This window comes from Sphaeramia orbicularis, chromosome 24 (genome assembly GCF_902148855.1).
Source record: "Sphaeramia orbicularis chromosome 24, fSphaOr1.1, whole genome shotgun sequence".
Lineage (NCBI taxonomy): Eukaryota > Metazoa > Chordata > Actinopteri > Kurtiformes > Apogonidae > Sphaeramia > Sphaeramia orbicularis.
In genome coordinates this window covers 48,644,144-48,669,321 of record NC_043979.1, presented here as the reverse complement: position 1 = coordinate 48,669,321, position 25,178 = coordinate 48,644,144, and the positions used below count along the sequence as shown (strand labels likewise).

Sequence of the window (25,178 nt, the reverse complement as noted above, 5' to 3'; positions counted from 1 at the left end):
AATGATTTGAGTAATGATCGACTAATCAATTGGTTTAAGTAGGTTCAACTTTAATGCTAAAAGTATTGAACTTAAACTATTAAGTAGAAAACACTAAAAGACAAGTTATTTGTACTTTAAATCTGTTGTAAAATCAACCCCACTATCCAACCATTCAACTCAGCATTTTAGCTTACACTGACTAATTTACTCAATTGCAGCCAGATGAATTTTTCATTGATTAAACAACTTTTTTTTTTTTTTTTAACATAATCAAACTCTAAATCCTATTCCTGATCAAAATAGTTATGAAATTATTCAACTTAATATATTGAAGCATGAATGGCAGTTAGCTCAAAATCATTCGTCAGTACAGGAAGTGCTTTTAATTTGACAAAACATTTAGATTTCCATTGTGCAATAACAGTCTCAGATGAACAGTAAACCCATAGTTCTTCCAGTGGTTCTGACTCATGGTGCAGCTGTACAAAAATACAAAACAAACACAAAAAGGCCAATAAACACTGACATACACACATTCAATCCAAATGACACTAACAGCACAACCCCGCTGAACTCCTGCACAGAAAAAGAACACATTTACAACAACATGCCCAATACCCACAATGCAATGCAAAGATAAAAAGGTGTGGTCATGACTAAAACTGAGTGATTTAATTCCATTCAACTTAAACTTTCGTACTTTCAACTATGTCTACAAATTAGTAGAATATACTAAACATTTTATAGTAACATCATAAAACTTAAATCATTTAAGTGCATTGTAATTAAAGCATTTTAGTAAATACAAATTCCGGGCTTACAGTGGGTGGTCTCCATAAACTGTAAATGCTCTGCTTGGCTCTGAATTCTTCATTCATTCAACTCCACAGGTCCAACTTCAGCCCTATTTCTCAGTAATGACACCAGAAAGGTGGTTTGGAGCGCTGGCCCTTTAAATGCACATGAGCCACTTCAGGCCCCGCCCCCTCCAGGTTATTGGCTGTGCTGCTCTGTCCCGTTCAACCGACAACTGAACATTTTAGTTAATGGGCTCCAAGTTTGGACAGATTTTCAGTCTGGACTACAACAGCTGATGACGACAAACAATTACAGAGAAATACTGGAGAAATGTTGGACTGAAGTCTGGACCTGATACGAACAAATGTGGAGACGGAACCAGATATAAAACATAAGTTAAGAAAGAATTAAAGTGGGTTGTAGAAGTCCACTGGATTTTAGTAAAATTTTATATTCTGTTTTCTTATGTTTATCTTATTTTATATTTGCCTATTCTATTCTATTCTATTCTATTCTATTCTATTTTATTCTACTCTTTTCTTTTGTACTCTATTCTGTTCTACTCTACGTTCTATTCTATTCTATTCTATTCTTTAAACCAAGAACATTTGGAGTCGTCATCATTTATAGGTTATGTTTTTATTTTATAGGTTATGTTTTTATTTTAGATCATATTTAGTTTTATGTGGCTCCTAAAAATCTTCAAATGTTAATATTTTACTTCTAACATTCATCCCGCGGTCCAGACTGGACCCTTTGGCAGTCTGGGTCCAGACTGGACCCTTTGGCGGTCTGGACTGGACCCTTTGATGGGCTGGACTAGACCCTTTGGCGGTCTGGACTGGACCCTTCAGTGGTCCGGACCCTTTGGCGGTCCGGTTTTGGCCCACAGACCTTGTGTTTGCCAGCCCTGCTTTAGGATGAGGGTTTGGTCTGTTTTTCTGTTTCAGACTGACTCTGTAAACGTCCTCGGGGGCATCTGTCAGGGCTCTGCTTGGATTCTTCAATCTGTCAGATGTACGAGTGTAGGGGTGGGGGTGGGGGGTTACTTGAGTGTGTTTGATTGACGTGCTCTCCAGTCTCAGCCCCTCTGGTGGACTCCTCTGCTCCCTTTGTGCAGACAGTGGACTCATTTGCCCAGTATTAACCTCTGTCCGTCGGCTCTTCACACCAGTATCTCCTCACCCTTCACGGCTGCGACTCCGTCCAACACACTCATTTATTTCTCCTGCTTTTTTCAGATTGGGTGGCTGCAAATGGAGAGAACAGCTTTTATGTGACTGTTACGTCTTAATAACTCAGATGAACGCTCTCAAATGAATCATTTTTCAAATAGGTTTCTCTGCTTTTTGAACCGCGAAGGAATTAAAACCCTGTGAACCTGCAAAAACCTGGTCCAGTCTTCATAAAAAAATACAAAATACGTCACAGTGAACGCACCGTTTTGAGATAAAATTGTAAATGTAACTGGATTTAAGCTTAAAAAATGTCAAATACGTGTTAAATTTGTTCTGATGACTTAATAAGAATATGTAGAATAAATACAAGGTTTATTCCTATCAGTTTTCAGGAAATTTTGGAAAAGTAATACTGAAAGATATTGAGAATTCAATCCCATCATGTTCTTGTGATTGGAAACAACCAAACAACAGGACCCACAGCCCAAAAATAAATGTTGATTTTTATACAAAATTACAATAAATTAATATATATTTTACACAAACATGACATTCTGAATCAAAAATATTATCTAATGACATAAATAAACTTGTGTTTAATCTGAATGAATGCTAAATGTTTTGTTCCATCTTGTAGAACAATAAAATAAATACATTTATATAATTTCTGTAAAGTGTCGAAAATGTTGTAAAAACTCTAACTCATTACAATATAACACACAAACTATATTAATTTATTTTATACAGTTTGTATGTATGTCTATGTCAATCAATATAATAATTAGCATATATACATATATAATTCTACATCATAATGCACTACCAATATAACCTAAAATAAATACAATATTATTATATAATATTATTACTTACAGAGGGAGATTAACCTAAATTAAACTGGTCTCTTTAAATTCATTCAAATTCATTTTAAATTAATGGGAAAAGGATAAATGTGGATGTAGATGTTTTTGTAATTGAATTGGTTCTGCTTTAAGATGTTTTAAGGAACATTGTTGTTATACTTTTAGTACCTTTTAAATAATGTTTTTTTACTTACATATATGTTCTTATTTTAGTGTCCTACCGGTATGTATGGTTTTACGTATATTTTTAGTGTGAATGTATGGCTGCGATTTAGATTTTTGTGTAACTTCCGCTGCTACCGTTTTGGCCTCTACTATTGAAAAGGGATTTTTAATCTCACTGAGCTTTTTTTCCTGGTTAAATAAAAGTTATAACAATAATTATAATAATCAAACCCAAATAAAGTCATAAAATCGGCTTCATTTCAAGGCTTTAAACAAAAAATGATGTGGTGGATCAACTCTAAGAAAAGCTCAGACCTTTAAAGGTGAAGACACACCAACGCGATTTTCAGTGATCGGACGTCGTCGGGCAGTCTGGTGACGTCAGTGACACGAGTCTGTTTGGTGTGTGTCGTGTGAGCGGCCGTCATTAACGTCTCCAGTCTTTTCGGCCGATTCAACGTGTGTAATCGTCCACTACCCGTCGTTCAGTCGGACCGATCTGATTGGTGGAGGGATAGGCCTGGACTAGTGAGGGAGTGAAGGAGAAGTTTCCATGTGAATCCAGCTCTGCCAGCGTACTGCACACTATCATGGTCTTCTGTAACAGTCCATTCACTGCTCAGATCGGATCTGAATGAGTGACAGTCAGTGTTTTCTATGAACTTCATTCATTCCATGAAGTGAACACTGTTAGCATTGTTAGCATAATGGGATTTCTCCTTAGTTTTCACCTGCGACATCTTTCTTCCAAGGTTATAATAGTTTTGAATTTTTCATTATACAGTCTACTCTCGTTAAACTGCCTGCCGTTATACCGCCATTTTCGCTCACCGCCGACCAAAACCATTGCACAAAAATCCCCAATGCATTATTCCATTAGCTACCGCCATTTCTGCCTATCGCCATCCGCCAGCCCAGTTCCATGCACAAACAACACTTATACCATTGATTTCCCGACCGTTATACCGCCAGCGTGATTGCCATCGAGTACACATAAATTTTAACAATGCACTGAAACAAACGCGCCAGACGCTGATCGCGACAAGCTACGAGTAGGTCTACGGAACGGCCACCGTTCATTTATCGCAGAACACTCAGTAGGTCAGGATGTCGGGAAGAGGACGTGGGATTAAGCCAAAGCCTCAACATGATGGGGTGTCATTTCCCGACACGGTATAATAATGCTTAAAATGTTTCCCCACTTTAAATGATCCCTTACAACATAACAGAATCAAGATTTATTTAGAAACGCAATTAGAACGGGTTAACGGAGGCAGCATAGACATCATATAGTAAAGACATGCACATTATGGACGCAACCTGTTGTAACGCCATTTTCGCTATACCGCCAATTTGGCCGTGAACGGAAGTTGGCGGTATAACGAGAGTAGACTGTAGTTTAGTTTCATTTAGTTTTGACTTTTTTTCTCTAATTCAGTTAGTTTTAATTAGTTTTTAGGGCAGGTTTGCTAGTTTTTATTAGGTTTAATTATTTTCTAAATGCTTAGTTTTAGTTCAGTTTTAGTTTAGTTGTAGTTCAGTGGTCTCTTTTCTCTTCTTCTCTGTGGTCGTATTCAAATAAATCCCAGACAGGACTCTGCTGCTTTAGTCTCCATGTTTCCAGTTAGAGTGGGGACCAGAAGACGACTGGAAACCACAAGTGAACACAAGTGACGGACCCTTAAATATTATATGGTGCCAGCAGAGAAAATTGTTTGAGGGAAATAAATCGATTTTATATCAATCCGACAAAGACAAAGACATAGGGAATTTTATCCATAATTTTTATCCGTTTTAGTTAGTTTTGTAAACACACAATACAGCTTCAGTTAGTTGTCATTTTTTCTTTTAATTATAGTTTTTATTTATTTCAGTTAATGAAAATGTTTTTACAATTCTAGTTTTTGTCATTTCGTTAGTTTTCGTTAACGATAATAACCTTGCTTTCTTCTTCCACCAGTAGAAGCCCTAGAGCAGACAACACCAGTATCTTCTTATTACTAACCATCCGTTCAACAAGTACAACCACCACCCTTCTGGACTACTGAACACTCTCTGTTGACAACGACTGACGACAGTGATCTCTGGGTTTTGGTCTAGAGAGATGTTCCGTCATTTTCCAGTTTTACGTCTCCCGCAAGTGCAGACCGTATGCTCAAGTCGATAGTCGATTTGGTATGTTCGCACTTTTTTGACAGCGTTGGGGAGACAAGAGTTGACCGATCAGTCAGGCTACCTTTTCTGGCAACGATCGGCAGTCGGGTTGGTGTGTCTTTGCCTTAAAACTTTCTTCTTCCAACGTGACATCATGACTCACGTAAATATACACGCCACTTTTAAACGGAGTGTTATTTGTACGCACTATAAGCTTTCTGCATGTATGCTCACGCCGCTATTAGCATCAAATACCACGCACTGAGGCTTAGGGTTAGAGTTATGTAAACCGGAGATCTTGGCGTAAATTGACACGCAATCAAATGGCCTTGAATAACACGCGAAAGAATGGAAATGCGTAGGTATAGCACGACAAATGCCGTAAGAACTAGTTTGACATACAGTCGTGGAAAAACTTCTTCGCCCACCCTAGTTTTCTTCAGTTTCTTGTTCATTTTAATGCCTGGTCCAACTAAAGGTCCATTTGTTTGGACAAATATAATGATTCCAACAATAACAGCTCATAGTAGTTTAATTTCAGAGCTGATATCTGTCCATTTAACATGTTTTCTTAATAAAAACCAAAATCACTTCAGTTCTTCCATCAGTATCTATGTCATTGTACTGACAAAAACAGTGCTTTTAGACATTCCATGTTTTCTTTTCTGTCTGTTTTAGTCACATGACCCCCACAGGAGTTAAGACTGGATTACACAACCAGTGTTTCTGATGACTTTGGATGGTCTAATAATTTTTTCCTCGACTGTACAATGTATTTTCTTGATCAGCCTGCTTTATCTAACTTTCCTGGTTGTTTTTCTAAACTGTTTACAACTCCCTTCACAGTCAAAGTTAAGCGATAGCGTTGGTAGTTTTCATAAAGAGTCGAATGGAGCCAGAGGCAGAACACTGGAGGGACGGGAAGAGACAGAATAAATAGAACCAGAGAGGGCATTCATCTCCATTAGAGGGTAATTATGATCAGCGAGAGGTTTTTAGAGATGTTAATATGTGAGGAGCAAGAGGTGAGAGAAAATGCAGCTCTAGTTGTCCTGGCACGGCTTCATGGCCTCATCAAAAGCTATTTTTTCGTAATTAATACAAGATTTAATGGCCTGTGATTAATCCACATCGCTGCGCTCTGATTTGTCGATGGTAACAATGTTGAATTATCATTTGGATGTGTAGATTAGAGCCCACATTATCATTTCCCCTCGCATATTTCTGCACCATTAGTCTGTAAATTGGATTTGAAGTTTGCCCCGCCACTGATGCTGTCGAGATAATACCTCTCATATTAATTGTTGAAATCTTCTCATCGTCTCACCGCAAACTGACTGAATCTGGGGATCCATTAGCGCAGATGTAATAATAAGTTTCCCCGAAGACGGGAAACAGAAGGAAACCCAATCTGAGCTCTTCTGCTCTTATTGCTTCATTCAACACAATTACAACCGTAACTTCAAAAACTCATATATTTTTACGATTCTCCACAGAAACTGATACTAAGTAAGAGTCTGAGTCTGTACAAAACCACTGGCCTGTGTCCAACACTGTCGGTCTGAATGCTCAAATCTGTGTTGGTTTTACGTGGTTGTTCACATTTAGCCCGTTCACTTTCACAGTCATACTTTTGGGTCGTTTTTCAAGGTTCGACTGGACGAGTTCTGCTCTTCTGAAAACGTTTCATCACATTCAGAAGAGTTCTTCATTTGTAATTGTTAGTGGGGGGGGGGTACTCATACACCTGTAGGGGGAGTGGTCTTATACACCTGTAGGGGGAGTGGTCTTAGACATCTATAGGGGGAGTGGTCTTAGACATCTATAGTGGGAGTGGTCTTATACAGCTCTAGGGGGAGTGGTCTTATAGGCATGTAGGGGGAGTGGTCTTATACAGCTCTAGGGGGAGTGGTCTTATACACCTGTAGGGGGAATGGTCTTATACACCTGTAGTGGGAGTGGTCTTATAGACGTGTCGGGGGAGTGGTCTCATACACCTGTAGGGGGAGTGGTCTTATAGACGTGTAGGGGGAGTGGTCTTATACACCTGTAGGGGGAGTGGTCTTATACACCTGTAGTGGGAGTGGTCTTATAGACGTGTAGGGGGAGTGGTCTTATAGACGTGTAGGGGGAGTGGTCTTATACACCTGTAGGGGGAGTGGTCTTATAGACGTGTAGGGGGAGTGGTCTTATACACCTGTAGTGGGAGTGGTCTTATAGACGTGTCGGGGGAGTGGTCTTATACACCTGTAGTGGGAGTGGTCTTATAGACGTGTAGGGGGAGTGGTCTTATACACCTGTAGGGGGAGTGGTCTTATAGACGTGTAGGGGGAGTGGTCTTATACACCTGTAGTGGGAGTGGTCTTATAGACGTGTAGGGGGAGTGGTCTTGTAGACGTGTAGGGGGAGTGGTCTTATAGACGTGTAGGGGGAGTGGTCTTATACACCTGTAGTGGGAGTGGTCTTATAGACGTGTAGGGGGAGTGGTCTTATACACCTGTAGTGGGAGTGGTCTTATAGACGTGTAGGGGGAGTGGTCTTATACACCTGTAGTGGGAGTGGTCTTATAGACGTTTAGGGGGAGTGGTCTTATAGACGTGTAGTGGGAGTGGTCCTATAGACGTGTAGGGGGAGTGGTCTTATAAACGTGTCGGGGGAGTGGTCTTATAGACGTGTCGGGGGAGTGGTCTTATAGACCTGTAGGGGGAGTGGTCTTATACACCTGTAGGGGGAGTGGTCTTATACACCTGTAGGGGGAGTGGTCTTATACACCTGTTGTGGGAGTGGTCTTATAGACGTGTAGGGGGAGTGGTCTTATAGACGTGTAGGGGGAGTGGTCTTGTAGACGTATAGGGGGAGTGGACTCATATACCTGAAGGGGCGTGGTCTGTAGAGGTTGTTTTTTCCATGTGTTATTTTCCTTAAGTGTTCGGGTCGTGGATTGGTCCTGGGTTTTGTCGACTCCCCCCTTGACCCTGAATCCCAGGAATGTGTAATTACAAAAACAAGAAATTCAATTAAGAAAATAGGATATAAAATTTTTGCAAAAAGTAAAATAAAAGTAGAACTAAAGTAGAATAAAATAAAAATAGACACAATATTAACCTCTGTAGGAACACCATCTGTAAAGTCTACTGGGTTCTACTGGTTCTCTGTCTGTAAAGTCTACTGGGTTCTACTGGGTTCTACTGGTTCTCCGTCTGTAAAGTCTACTGGGTTCTGCTGGTTCTCCGTCTGTAAAGTCTACTGGGTTCTACTGGTTCTCTGTCTGTAAAGTCTACTGGGTTCTACTGGGTTCTACTGGTTCTCTGTCTGTAAAGTCTACTGGGTTCTGCTGGTTCTCCGTCTGTAAAGTCTACTGGGTTCTGCTGGTTCTCCTGCTGTAAAGTTTACTGGGTTCTGCTGGTTCTCCGTCTGTAAAGTCTACTGGGTTCTGCTGGTTCTCCGTCTGTAAAGTCTACTGGGTTCTACTGGTTCTCCGTCTGTAAAGTCTACTGGGTTCTACTGGTTCTCCGTCTGTAAAGTCTACTGGGTTCTGCTGGTTCTCCGTCTGTACAGTCTACTGGGTTCTACTGGTTCTCCGTCTGTACAGTCTACTGGGTTCTACTGGTTCTCCGTCTGTACAGTCTACTGGGTTCTACTGGTTCTCCGTCTGTAAAGTCTACTGGGTTCTACTGGTTCTCCGTCTGTACAGTCTACTGGGTTCTACTGGGTTCTGCTGGTTCTCCGTCTGTACAGTCTACTGGGTTCTACTGGTTCTCCCAGTCGTATCCTGTTCACCTTCTGTGTACTCACCAGCTCTTGTTGTTTTCCAGCGGAGGAGCAGAGTGTGCAGAACGTGGTGTTATCATCGGTGGAACATCTGGGGATCCACATCTGTGTGAGGTACGTCAGTGTGGTTCTAAAGCAGACTGCAGTTCTAACAGCAGCAGTGGAACCTACACCACACACACAAATGAGTCACAGCTCCAGTCTGTTCCACACAAACAGAACATTAGAACCAGGATCCACAGCTGAAGGCTTAGGCTGGGTTAGACTGGGTTAGACTGGGTTAGACTGGGCTAGACTGGGTTAGACTGGGTTAGACTGGGCTAGACTGGGTTAGACAGGCTTAGACTGGGTTAGACTGGGCTAGACTGGGTTAGACTGGGCTAGACTGGGTTAGACTGGGCTAGACTGGGTTAGACAGGCTTAGACTGGGTTAGACTGGGTTAGACTGGGCTAGACTGGGTTAGACAGGCTTAGACTGGGTTAGACTGGGCTAGACAGGGTTAGACTGGGTTAGACTGGGTTAGACTGGGCTAGACTGGGTTAGACTGGGTTAGACTGGGTTAGACAGGGTTAGACTGGGCTAGACTGGGTTAGACTGGGTTAGACTGGGCTAGACTGGGCTAGACTGGGCTAGACTGGGCTAGACAGGGCTAGACTGGGTTAGACTGGGTTAGACTGGGCTAGACAGGCTTAGACTGGGTTAGACTGGGCTAGACTGGGTTAGACAGGGTTAGACTGGGCTAGACTGGGTTAGACTGGTCTAGACTGGGCTAGACAGGGCTAGACTGGGTTAGACTGGGTTAGACAGGGTTAGACTGGGTTAGACTGGGCTAGACTGGGTTAGACAGGCTTAGACTGGGTTAGACTGGGTTAGACTGGGTTAGACAGGCTTAGACAGGGTTAGACTGGGTTAGACAGGCTTAGACTGGGTTAGACAGGTTTAGACAGGGTTAGACTGGGTTAGACAGGCTTAGACAGGGTTAGACAGGCTTAGACTGGGTTAGACTGGGTTAGACAGGCTTAGACAGGGTTAGACAGGCTTAGACTGGGTTAGACTGGGTTAGACAGGCTTAGACAGGGTTAGACTGGGTTAGACAGTCTTAGACTGGGTTAGACAGGCTTAGACTGGCTTAGACAGGCTTAGACTGGCTTAGACAGGGTTAGACTGGCTTAGACAGGGTTAGGTTTTGGTTTATGAGGGTTAACAGACTAAATACAGGAAATGACATTTTCAAATATTTTTTTCCTCAATTTAGAAGGATTTCTTCACTTTTATGCCATAATTCAAGGTTTTTTGGGTCATTTTTCACTTATTTTCCTCATTTTATTCTCATTTTACAAGATTTGTACATTTTACTCAATGAATGATTGAGGTAAAACTGTATTTTACACCAAGTATTGACATGTATTGATAGGATTAGTGGATCAACAGGTGTTGAACAGTTTAGATCAGTAGATAATTTGGGTTTTTGAAGGTGAACAGACTAAATTCCGGAAAGGAAATGATTATTATTATTTTTATTTTTTTTCATTTTTCAAGTATTTTGCTTTTTTTCCCCTCAATTCAGATGAATTTCTTCATTTTTATGCCATAATTTAAGTTGTTTTAGGTCATTATTCACTTATTTTGCTCATTTTATTCTCATTTTACAAGATTATTACATTTTACCTGACGAATAACTGAGGTAAACCTGTATTTGACACCAGTTATTTCCATGTATTGATAGGATTAGTGGATCAACAGGTATTAACAGTTTAGATAACTAGATGGTTTTGGTTTTTGAGGGTTAACAGACTAAATTCCAGAAAGGAAATTATTATTTTTTTTTTTTTCATTTTTCAAGTATTTAGCTTTTTTCCCCTCAATTTAGAAGGATTTCTTCACTTTTATGCCATAATTTAAGGATTTTTGGGTCATTATTCACTTATTTTGCTCATTTTATTGTCATTTTACCAGATTTGTACATTTTACCTGACGAATAACTGAGGTAAACCTGTATTTGACACCAGTTATTTCCATGTATTAACAGAATTAGTGGATCAGCATGTATTAATCGGTCTGTATCAGTAGATGGTTCTGGTTGGTAGTGGACGTTTGGGTCTTTGTGGCTGATTTTCTGCAGACAAACACTGCCTGAATCCTCTGGTATTCCTGAGGACAAACCCCATGAAAGCGTGTCCTTCGCCCAGAACAGACGACGACAGCATCACTGATTTTAGACGAATAAGCCCCCCCTCCAAACGGGTGGTAGTCGTATTAATATTCTGCTCAGACACCTGAACCCTCACACCTGTCTGAGGCGTCTCATGTTCTGCTCCGTTCTCCTTCGGTTCTGGAGTTTTTTCGCTCATAAGCAGCTCCTTTGTCTTCCGTTACTCCTCGTACTCCGCTCGTTTCTATCGTTAACGACGCCCCGCTGCTACATTACACCGCAAATATACGGCTGTTCCCTGGAAAACCTGCCCTGAAGGGAGCGTTTTAGCCGGAAAGTTGCAGAGCACGCTCAAAAAGACGGTCACGTCTGCGTTTTTGTGGCGTCGGCGGACAGCGTGGAAGCGTTCCCTGAGGATTAAAGGTTGTTGAGCGTGAATTTACAGTTAATCCATGACTTATAAGTGTTAAATTACACCTAATTCTGGTAAGGAAAGAAAAAAAGAAAAAAAAAAAAAAACCCACTCTACTGTCTCCGAGTTTGGTCGAGTGTCTCCAGTTGAGTGACGGGCTGTGGTTTTCAGAGAATAAAAGGATTATTATTAGAGCTGAGAGGAACATATGAGCTGCACAAGTGATTACACACACACAGTTCAGGATTTTTCAGAAAATGAGAAGAAAAAAACCCCACAGATGTTTGTGCTTAGTATAAAATCTGAACAAATGCATGAAGTATTTACAGCTGGAGGGGGGGGGGGGGGGGCAAACATACGGCCCACGGCCCACGGCCCAAAAACGGTCCACCGAAGGGTCCGATCCGGCCCACAGGTGGATGTGAAAGAATGAAAATCACATGAACAGTCGACAATGTCACTGAGTCTGAACACATATTAATAATAAAGTTAAGTGTTGTATTTGTCAGTTACAGGTGACTGTTATTAAATGTTTCGTGTTTGTAGATCCACTGTGATCTGTACGCTATAATGAACATGTAAATGATCAACTGAGGCAGAATATTGGTAAAATTGCACTTAAGAAATTCAAGGCTGTTGACGTTTATTGATTTTTGTTCGTTTTTTTGCATGTTTTGTTCTTGTTTTTGCTTAATTTGATCATATTCGTCGGGTTTTGGGTTTTTTTTTTTGCAAGTTTTGTTCATGTTTCTCAAGTTTTTGTTCATTTTTGTGCAGGTTTTGTTCTTTTTGCTTGTTTTGTTCCTATTTGTTGGCTTTTTTCTTTTACTGTTCATATTTCTCAAGCTTTTGTTCATTTTTGTGCAGGTTTTGTTCTTGTTTTTGCTTAATTTCTTCATATTTGTTGGGTTTTGGGTTTTTTTTTTGGTTCATGTTTCTCAAATTTTTGCTCATTTTTGAAGTTTTGTTCTTGTTGTTCTCTAAAAAATGTGAACAACATGAATAAGAAGTGTAGTTGTACCAATATTCTGCCTGTTATTAAATATTTTGTGTATTTGTAGATCCGCTGTGATCTGTAAGTTATAATGTACATGTATAAATGATCAACTGAGGCAGAATATTGGTAAAATTGCACTTATTTTTCTTAAGAAATTCATGGTAGTTGACATTTATTGGTTTTTTGTTCATTTTTTTGCATGTTTTGTTCTGGTTTTTGCTTAATTTGATCATATTTGTTGGCTTTTTCTTTGTTTTTTTTTTACTTTAATTTTGTTCATGTTTCTAAAATTGTTGCTCATTTTTGTACAGATTTTTTTTCTGTTTGTCTCTAAAAATGTGAATAACATAAACAACTAGAAAAGCACTCGGAGAGCGCAGACCTCCGCCAAGGCAGATCAGCCCCCCCCCCCCCACCAGCATATAACCTCCTTGGCGGAGGTAACAACTGCAATTTTTTTTCATATTCTAAATGTTTAGTGTGTTTGTAGATCCACTGTGAACTGTAAGTTGTAATGAACATGTGTAAATGATACACTGAAGCAGAATATTGATAAAATTACACTTATTTTTCATGTTATTCACATTTTTTTAGAGGAGAGTTTGTAACTGTAAACATTTTCTTCATGTAATTTAACTTTTTTCAGTCTAAAACAAAGACAAAAGTTTGTATTTGTCATTATTTATAGTTTCTTGTGTTATTATTTTCCTGGTTCTGATCCACTTTAGATCATACTGGTCTGAACGTAGAACTTGAGCTAACATGACTTCTACATCCTTGCTTTACAGACGCATGAAATGTTGTGTTTTCTTTTTTATTGACAGGTACGGCGTCTTCCTGGATGTGGTTAAAGACGACGCCGTGGACGACCTGACGCTGCTGATGAAACACATGAAGCACTTCCTGTCCGCGCAGAGGCTGAAAACCGCCTCGCAGCTCGGTATCCTTCCACATCAGCAGGTAGACGTGGAAAAAAAGCCAACCTTCAGCCGCATCATGTGACCAGATCGGCCTTGGCGGAGGTCATCAGATTGAATGATGTGGTTTAACCCAACGCTTTAATTTATGTTTCAACCACATATTAAACTCAGAATACTTTATAATCCTAGAGGGAATCATTGGGTGGTACTGTATTTATGTAATTTATATTCATGTGTCACATTTAAAACAATGTAAGCGGCTCACGGTGCTACGTAAATATATAAATAGTTTAAATAATATGGTAAAAGGTTAAAAATAGGAATAAAAATACACTAAAACTGACACAAACAACAGGATAAACACATCTAAATAAAAACAGCAGATAAACTAACTTGCAAGGATATAAATAACATAATATGGTAAAATGGTAAAAATAAGAATGAAAAATACACTAAAACTGATAAAATCAAATACGAAATAATAGAATAGAATAAAAACATCTAAATAAAAACAGTTGATAAAAGAAATAAAAATCTTTAGGATTTAAATAACTTAATATATTATGGTAAAATAGCAAAAATACACAAAAACTGATTTAAAATAAAAAAACAAATACGAGCAAAACCAGTAGATAAAATAAAGTCTTAAGAATATAAATAAGATGTATAATATGGTAAAATGGTAAAAATAAGAATAAAACTATACTTAAACTGATAAAAACCAATTCAAAATAATAGAACAGAATAAAAAAAACATCTAAAACAGAAAGAGTAGATAGAATAAAAAAAAGCCTATAGGATATAAATTATATATATATATATATATATACATACATATATATATATATATATATATATATATATATATATACATATACAGTACAGGCCAAAAGTTTGGACACACCTTCTCATTCTTCGCATTTTCTTTATTTTCATGACTATTTTCATTGTAGATTCTCACTGAAGGCATCAAAACTATGAATGAACACATGTGGAATTATGTACTTAACAAAAAAGTGTGAAATAACTGAAAACATCTCTTATATTCTAGTTTCTTCAAAGTAGCCACCCTTAGCTCTGATGACTGCCTTGCACACTCTTGGCATTCTCTGGATGAGCTTCCAGAGGTAGTCACCTGAAATGGTTTCCACTTCATAGCTGTGCCTTGTCAGGGTTACTTAGTGGAATTTCTTGCCTTATTGATGGGGTTGGGACCATCAGTTGTGTTGTGCAGAAGTCAGGTTGATGCACAGCTGACAGCCCTATTGGACAACTGTTAGAATGCATATTATGGCGAGAACCAATCAGCTAAGTAAAGACAAACGAGTGGCCATCATTACTTTAAGAAATGAAGGTCAGTCAGTCTAGAAAATTTCAAAAACTTTGAATGTGTCCCCAAGTGCAGTCGCAAAAACCATCAAGCGCTCCAACGAAACTGGCTCACATGAGGACCGCCCCAGGAAAGGAAGACCAAGAGTCACCTCTGATGCTGAAGATAAGTTCATCTGAGTCACCAGCCTCAGAAATCGCAAATTAACAGCAGCTCAGATTAGAGACCAGATGAATACCACACAGAGCTCTAGCAGCAGACACATCTCTACAACAACTGTTAAGAGGAGACTGCGTGAATCAGGCCTTCATGGTCAAACAGCTGCTAGGAAACCACTGCTCAGGAGAGGCAACAAACACAAGAGATTTATTTGGGCCAAGAAACCCAAGGAATGGACATTAGACCAGTGGAAATCTGTGCTTTGGTCTGATGAGTCCAAATTTCAGATCTTTGGATCCGACCGCCGTGTCTTTGTGCGACGCAGAAAAGGTGAACGGATGGATGCTACATGCCTGGTTCCCACCGTGAAGCATGGAGGGGGAGGTGTGATGGTGTGGGGGTGCTTTGCTGGTGACGCTGTTGGGGATTTATTCAAGATTGAAGGCAACCTGAATCAGCATGGCTACCACAGCATCCTGCAGTGACATGCCATTCCATCCGGTTTGCGTTTAGTTGGACCATCATTTATGTTTCAACAGGACAATGACCCCAAACACACCTCCAGGCTGTGTGAGGGATATTTGACCAAGAAGGAGAGTGATGGAGTGCTGCGCCAGATGACCTGGCCTCCACAGTAACCGGACCTGAACCCAATCGAGATGGTTTGGGGTGAGCTGGACCGCAGAGTGAAGGCAAAAGGGCCAACAAGTGCTAAGCATCTGTGGGAACTTCTTCAAGACTGTTAGGAAACCATTTCAGGTGACTACCTCTGGAAGCTCATCAAGAGAATGGCAAGAGTGTGCAAAGCAGTCATCAGAGCTAAGGGTGGCTACTTTGAAGAAACTAGAATATAAGAGATGTTTTCAGTTATTTCACACTTTTTTGTTAAGTACATAATTCCACATGTGTTCATTCATAGTTTTGATGCCTTCAGTGAGAATCTACAATGAAAATAGTCATGAAAATAAAGAAAATACGAAGAATGAGAAGGTGTGTCCAAACTTTTGGCCTGTACTGTATATATATATATATATATATATATATATATATATATATATATATATATATATATATATATGTATATATATATATATATATAATAACATATAAATAATGATCTAAACTGGGTCGCACCAGTAAAATAACATAATAACAGATACGGTAAATATACTAGTAAAAACAGTAAATATAGTAATAAAAACAGTTAATATACTAATAAAAACAGTAAGTATACTAATAAAAACAGTAAATATACTAATAAAAATGGTAAATATCGTAATAAAAACAGTTAATATAACATATACAGTAAATGTTAAATGTGATGTGAAAATGCGTCCTCAGTTCTGGGCATTTAAGTGTTAAAGTTGTGCGTCTCAGTTGTAATTATTTAGTGCAACTACTGTCACTAAGTTAAATTAAATATTGATGTTATATAATTTTAGCAGTAAATTCATTTTAGGATGCAGAGACGTATTGATCGGTTCAGTTTTCCATTATGTTTCTACTTATAATGAGAACAAATCATCATCATCATTGAACCAAACCCTCAGACGTTTCAGTTTAAATCCAGTTCATTAAACGTATTCCTTCGTTTGTGCTTCATATTTTCCTCCCTGTTCGTTTTATTCAGCTGACGTTTCAAGGCCACGCTGTAAATTAAATGTGTGCGTGTGCATTTATCTAAACAAAGGTTAAAAAAAAAACAAAAAAAAACACCATTTCAAAGGAAACGTCTCACAAAGACCTAAAAAGCAGGAAGTGTCGACGGCCCTGCAGCTGTTTTCTGGAGCCGAGCCGCGCCGTGCCACGCTAGGTTCTGTTCTGTGCTAATTGCTTCATGGTTGTGTGGGATCAGGGCTGACAGCGGCACATCAGTGTTGTTCTGCGCTGTCAGACGGGTTTGCACGGAGTTAGAGAAATGAAACTGAAGCCAAACGAGCTGCAGAGTTTGAAGACAACGCTGGAAAAATGTACGAGATGAACCAAGTTAGTAATGTTCAGGGTCCACGTTCAGTCCAATATGATCTGAACTGGGTCGCACCAGTAAAATAATAACATAAGAACAGAAATAATGATCTGAACTGGGTCGCACCAGTAAAATAATAACATAGGAACAGAAATAATGATCTGAACTGGGCAGCACCAGTAAAATAATAACATAAGAACAGAAATAATGATCTAAACTGGGCAGCACCAGTAAAATAATAACAAAAGAACAGAAATAATGATCTAAACTGGGCAGCACCAGTAAAATAATAACAAAAGAACAGAAATAATGATCTAAACTGTGTCGCACCAGTAAAATAATAACATAAGAACAGAAATAATGATCTAAACTGGGCAGCACCAGTAAAATAATAACATAACAGAAATAATGATCTAAACTGGGCAGCACCAGTAAAATAATAACATAAGAACAGAAATAATGATCTAAACTGGGTCGCACCAGTAAAATAATAACATAAGAACAGAAATAATGATCTAAACTGGGTCGCACCAGTAAAATAATAACATAACAGAAATAATGATCTAAACTGGGCAGCACCAGTAAAATAATAACATAAGAACAGAAATAATGATCTAAACTGGGCAGCACCAGTAAAATAATAACATAACAGAAATAATGATCTAAACTGGGTCGCACCAGTAAAATAATAACATAACAACAGAAATAATGATCTAAACTGGGTCGCACCAGTAAAATAATAACATAAGAACAGAAATAATGATCTAAACTGGGTCGCACCAGTAAAATAATAACATAACAACAGAAATAATGATCTAAACTGAGTCGCACCAGTAAAATAATAACATAAGAACAGAAATAATGATCTAAACTGAGTCGCACCAGTAAAATAATAACATAACAACAGAAATAATGATCTAAACTGGGTCGCACCAGTAAAATAATAACATAAGAACAGAAATAATGATCTAAACTGGGCAGCACCAGTAAAATAATAACATAAGAACAGAAATAATGATCTAAACTGGGTCGCACCAGTAAAATAATAACATAACAGAAATAATGATCTGAACTGGGTCGCACCAGTAAAATAATAACATAACAGAAATAATGATCTAAACTGGGTCGCACCAGTAAAATAATAACATAACAGAAATAATGATCTAAACTGGGCAGCACCAGTAAAATAATAACATAAGAACAGAAATAATGATCTGAACTGGGCAGCACCAGTAAAATAATAACATAAGAACAGAAATAATGATCTGAACTGGGCAGCACCAGTAAAATAATAACATAACAACAGAAATAATGATCTAAACTGGGCAGCACCAGTAAAATAATAACATAAGAACAGAAATAATGATCTAAACTGGGTCGCACCAGTAAAATAATAACATAACAACAGAAATAATGATCTAAACTGGGCAGCACCAGTAAAATAATAACATAACAACAGAAATAATGATCTAAACTGGGTCGCACCAGTAAAATAATAACATAAGAACAGAAATAATGATCTAAACTGGGTCGCACCAGTAAAATAATAACATAACAACAGAAATAATGATCTAAACTGAGTCGCACCAGTAAAATAATAACATAAGAACAGAAATAATGATCTAAACTGGGTCGCACCAGTAAAATAATAACATAATAACAGAAATAATGATCTAAACTGGGTCGCACCAGTAAAATAATAACATAAGAACAGAAATAATGATCTAAACTGGGTCGCACCAGTAAAATAATAACATAACAACAGAAATAATGATCTAAACTGGGTCGCACCAGTAAAATAATAATATAAGAACAGAAATAATGATCTAAACTGGGTCGCACCAGTAAAATAATAACATAACAGAAATAATGATCTAAACTGGGCAGCACCAGTAAAATAATAACATAACAACAGAAATAATGATCTAAACTGGGTCGCACCAGTAAAATAATAACATAACAACAGAAATAATGATCTAAACTGGGTCGCACCAGTAAAATAATAACATAACAGAAATAATGATCTAAACTGGGCAGCACCAGTAAAATAATAACATAACAACAGAAATAATGATCTAAACTGGGTCGCACCAGTAAAATAATAACATAACAACAGAAATAATGATCTAAACTGGGTCGCACCAGTAAAATAATAACATAAGAACAGAAATAATGATCTAAACTGGGCAGCACCAGTAAAATAATAACATAACAGAAATAATGATCTAAACTGGGCAGCACCAGTAAAATAATAACATAAGAACAGAAATAATGATCTAAACTGGGCAGCACCAGTAAAATAATAACATAACAGAAATAATGATCTAAACTGGGTCGCACCAGTAAAATAATAACATAACAACAGAAATAATGATCTAAACTGGGTCGCACCAGTAAAATAATAACATAAGAACAGAAATAATGATCTAAACTGGGTCGCACCAGTAAAATAATAACATAACAACAGAAATAATGATCTAAACTGAGTCGCACCAGTAAAATAATAACATAAGAACAGAAATAATGATCTAAACTGAGTCGCACCAGTAAAATAATAACATAACAACAGAAATAATGATCTAAACTGGGTCGCACCAGTAAAATAATAACATAAGAACAGAAATAATGATCTAAACTGGGCAGCACCAGTAAAATAATAACATAAGAACAGAAATAATGATCTAAACTGGGTCGCACCAGTAAAATAATAACATAACAACAGAAATAATGATCTAAACTGAGTCGCACCAGTAAAATAATAACATAAGAACAGAAATAATGATCTAAACTGGGTCGCACCAGTAAAATAATAACATAATAACAGAAATAATGATCTAAACTGGGTCGCACCAGTAAAATAATAACATAAGAACAGAAATAATGATCTAAACTGGGTCGCACCAGTAAAATAATAACATAACAGAAATAATGATCTAAACTGGGCAGCACCAGTAAAATAATAACATAACAGAAATAATGATCTAAACTGGGTCGCACCAGTAAAATAATAACATAACAGAAATAATGATCTAAACTGGGCAGCACCAGTAAAATAATAACATAAGAACAGAAATAATGATCTGAACTGGGCAGCACCAGTAAAATAATAACATAACAACAGAAATAATGATCTAAACTGAGTCGCACCAGTAAAATAATAACATAACAACAGAAATAATGATCTAAACTGGGCAGCACCAGTAAAATAATAACATAACAGAAATAATGATCTAAACTGGGTCGCACCAGTAAAATAATAACATAAGAACAGAAATAATGATCTAAACTGGGTCGCACCAGTAAAATAATAACATAACAACAGAAATAATGATCTAAACTGAGTCGCACCAGTAAAATAATAACATAAGAACAGAAATAATGATCTAAACTGGGTCGCACCAGTAAAATAATAACATAATAACAGAAATAATGATCTAAACTGGGTCGCACCAGTAAAATAATAACATAAGAACAGAAATAATGATCTAAACTGGGTCGCACCAGTAAAATAATAACATAACAACAGAAATAATGATCTAAACTGGGTCGCACCAGTAAAATAATAACATAAGAACAGAAATAATGATCTAAACTGGGTCGCACCAGTAAAATAATAACATAACAGAAATAATGATCTAAACTGGGCAGCACCAGTAAAATAATAACATAACAACAGAAATAATGATCTAAACTGGGTCGCACCAGTAAAATAATAACATAACAACAGAAATAATGATCTAAACTGGGTCGCACCAGTAAAATAATAACATAAGAACAGAAATAATGATCTGAACTGGGCAGCACCAGTAAAATAATAACATAAGAACAGAAATAATGATCTAAACTGGGTCGCACCAGTAAAATAATAACATAAGAACAGAAATAATGATCTGAACTGGGTCGCACCAGTAAAATAATAACATAACAACAGAAATAATGATCTAAACTGGGTCGCACCAGTAAAATAATAACATAACAACAGAAATAATGATCTAAACTGGGTCGCACCAGTAAAATAATAACATAAGAACAGAAATAATGATCTGAACTGGGCAGCACCAGTAAAATAATAACATAACAACAGAAATAATGATCTAAACTGGGTCGCACCAGTAAAATAATAACATAATAACAGAAATAATGATCTAAACTGGGCAGCACCAGTAAAATAATAACATAACAACAGAAATAATGATCTAAACTGGGTCGCACCAGTAAAATAATAACATAAGAACAGAAATAATGATCTGAACTGGGCAGCACCAGTAAAATAATAACATAACAACAGAAATAATGATCTAAACTGGGTCGCACCAGTAAAATAATAACATAATAACAGAAATAATGATCTAAACTGGGTCGCACCAGTAAAATAATAACATAAGAACAGAAATAATGATCTAAACTGGGTCGCACCAGTAAAATAATAACATAAGAACAGAAATAATGATCTGAACTGGGTCGCACCAGTAAAATAATAACATAATAACAGAAATAATGATCTAAACTGGGCAGCACCAGTAAAATAATAACATAGGAACAGAAATAATGATCTAAACTGGGCAGCACCAGTAAAATAATAACATAGGAACAGAAATAATGATCTAAACTGGGTCGCACCAGTAAAATAATAACATAACAGAAATAATGATCTAAACTGGGTCGCACCAGTAAAATAATAACATAACAACAGAAATAATGATCTGAACTGGGCAGCACCAGTAAAATAATAACATAGGAACAGAAATAATGATCTAAACTGGGTCGCACCAGTAAAATAATAACATAACAACAGAAATAATGATCTAAACTGGGCAGCACCAGTAAAATAATAACATAAGAACAGAAATAATGATCTAAACTGGGTCGCACCAGTAAAATAATAACATAAGAACAGAAATAATGATCTAAACTGGGTCGCACCAGTAAAATAATAACATAACAACAGAAATAATGATCTAAACTGGGCAGCACCAGTAAAATAATAACATAATAACAGAAATAATGATCTAAACTGGGTCGCACCAGTAAAATAATAACATAAGAACAGAAATAATGATCTAAACTGGGCAGCACCAGTAAAATAATAACATAAGAACAGAAATAATGATCTAAACTGGGTCGCACCAGTAAAATAATAACATAACAACAGAAATAATGATCTAAACTGGGCAGCACCAGTAAAATAATAGAGACCAACCCAACAGAGATTCTGTTGGGTTTCTGTAAATTGGCTTAGAGTCTGGTTTTTGACCAACTCTATATATAAAATGTCAAGAGATAACTTTCTTGTGATCTGGCGCTATATAAATAAAATTTGATTGATTGAGTGATTTAATTGGTTTTCCCCTGTAAGTCGCTTTGGAAAAAAGCGTCTGCCAAATGCGTAAATGCGTAAACATAAATAATGATCTGAACTGGGTCGCACCAGTAAAATAATAACATAATAACAGAAATAATGATCTGAACTGGGCAGCACCAGTAAAATAATAACATAACAACAGAAATAATGATCTAAACTGGGTCGCACCAGTAAAATAATAACATAACAGAAATAATGATCTAAACTGGGCAGCACCAGTAAAATAATAACATAAGAACAGAAATAATGATCTAAACTGGGCAGCACCAGTAAAATAATAACATAAGAACAGAAATAATGATCTGAACTGGGTCGCACCAGTAAAATAATAACATAACAACAGAAATAATGATCTAAACTGAGTCGCACCAGTAAAATAATAACATAAGAACAGAAATAATGATCTAAACTGGGTCGCACCAGTAAAATAATAACATAAGAACAGAAATAATGATCTGAACTGGGTCGCACCAGTAAAATAATAACATGATAACAGAAATAATGATCTAAACTGGGTCGCACCAGTAAAATAATAACATAACAACAGAAATAATGATCTAAACTGGGTCGCACCAGTAAAATAATAACATAAGAACAGAAATAATGATCTAAACTGGGTCGCACCAGTAAAATAATAACATAACAGAAATAATGATCTAAACTGGGCAGCACCAGTAAAATAATAACATAACAACAGAAATAATGATCTAAACTGGGTCGCACCAGTAAAATAATAACATAACAACAGAAATAATGATCTAAACTGGGTCGCACCAGTAAAATAATAACATAAGAACAGAAATAATGATCTGAACTGGGTCGCACCAGTAAAATAATAACATAATAACAGAAATAATGATCTAAACTGGGTCGCACCAGTAAAATAATAACATAAGAACAGAAATAATGATCTAAACTGGGTCGCACCAGTAAAATAATAACATAAGAACAGAAATAATGATCTGAACTGGGTCGCACCAGTAAAATAATAACATAATAACAGAAATAATGATCTAAACTGGGCAGCACCAGTAAAATAATAACATAGGAACAGAAATAATGATCTAAACTGGGTCGCACCAGTAAAATAATAACATAAGAACAGAAATAATGATCTAAACTGAGTCGCACCAGTAAAATAATAACATAAGAACAGAAATAATGATCTAAACTGGGTCGCACCAGTAAAATAATAACATAAGAACAGAAATAATGATCTGAACTGGGTCGCACCAGTAAAATAATAACATAACAACAGAAATAATTATCTAAACTGGGTCGCACCAGTAAAATAATAACATAACAGAAATAATGATCTAAACTGGGCAGCACCAGTAAAATAATAACATAAGAACAGAAATAATGATCTAAACTGGGCAGCACCAGTAAAATAATAACATAAGAACAGAAATAATGATCTAAACTGGGTCGCACCAGTAAAATAATAACATAACAGAAATAATGATCTGAACTGGGCAGCACCAGTAAAATAATAACATAATAACAGAAATAATGATCTAAACTGGGTCGCACCAGTAAAATAATAACATAATAACAGAAATAATGATCTAAACTGGGCAGCACCAGTAAAATAATAACATAAGAACAGAAATAATGATCTAAACTGGGTCGCACCAGTAAAATAATAACATAACAACAGAAATAATGATCTAAACTGGGCAGCACCAGTAAAATAATAACATAAGAACAGAAATAATGATCTAAACTGGGCAGCACCAGTAAAATAATAACATAACAGAAATAATGATCTAAACTGGGTCGCACCAGTAAAATAATAACATAACAGAAATAATGATCTGAACTGGGCAGCACCAGTAAAATAATAACATAGGAACAGAAATAATGATCTAAACTGGGTCGCACCAGTAAAATAATAACATAACAACAGAAACAATGATCTAAACTGAGTCGCACCAGTAAAATAATAACATAAGAACAGAAATAATGATCTAAACTGAGTCGCACCAGTAAAATAATAACATAAGAACAGAAATAATGATCTAAACTGAGTCGCACCAGTAAAATAATAACATAAGAACAGAAATAATGATCTAAACTGAGTCGCACCAGTAAAATAATAACATAACAGAAATAATGATCTGAACTGGGCAGCACCAGTAAAATAATAACATAACAACAGAAATAATGATCTAAACTGGGTCGCACCAGTAAAATAATAACATAACAACAGAAATAATGATCTAAACTGGGTCGCACCAGTAAAATAATAACATAAGAACAGAAATAATGATCTGAACTGGGCAGCACCAGTAAAATAATAACATAAGAACAGAAATAATGATCTAAACTGGGTCGCACCAGTAAAATAATAACATAGGAACAGAAATAATGATCTAAACTGGGTCGCACCAGTAAAATAATAACATAACAGAAATAATGATCTAAACTGGGCAGCACCAGTAAAATAATAACATAATAACAGAAATAATGATCTAAACTGGGCAGCACCAGTAAAATAATAACATAAGAACAGAAATAATGATCTAAACTGGGTCGCACCAGTAAAATAATAACATAATAACAGAAATAATGATCTGAACTGAGTCGCACCAGTAAAATAATAACATAATAACAGAAATAATGATCTGAACTGAGTCGCACCAGTAAAATAATAACATAACAGAAATAATGATCTAAACTAGGCAGCACCAGTAAAATAATAACATAAGAACAGAAATAATGATCTAAACTGGGCAGCACCAGTAAAATAATAACATAAGAACAGAAATAATGATCTAAACTGGGCAGCACCAGTAAAATAATAACATAACAGAAATAATGATCTAAACTGAGTCGCACCAGTAAAATAATAACATAACAGAAATAATGATCTAAACTAGGCAGCACCAGTAAAATAATAACATAAGAACAGAAATAATGATCTAAACTGGGCAGCACCAGTAAAATAATAACATAAGAACAGAAA

General features: G+C 36.8%; 1 protein-coding gene across 2 annotated transcripts in view; it reads left to right on the top strand.

Annotated features, from left to right (window-relative positions):
* LOC115415447 (protein broad-minded-like) overlaps positions 1 to 25,178 on the top strand; it is a 183,615-nt gene that overhangs the window by 137,070 nt on the left and 21,367 nt on the right. For both annotated transcript variants that reach the window (XM_030129015.1, XM_030129016.1), the window contains exons 29-30: positions 8,956 to 9,025; positions 13,298 to 13,413. In XM_030129015.1, the coding sequence (XP_029984875.1) occupies positions 8,956 to 9,025; positions 13,298 to 13,413 (186 nt within the window). The remainder of the gene's footprint in view (positions 1 to 8,955; positions 9,026 to 13,297; positions 13,414 to 25,178) is intronic.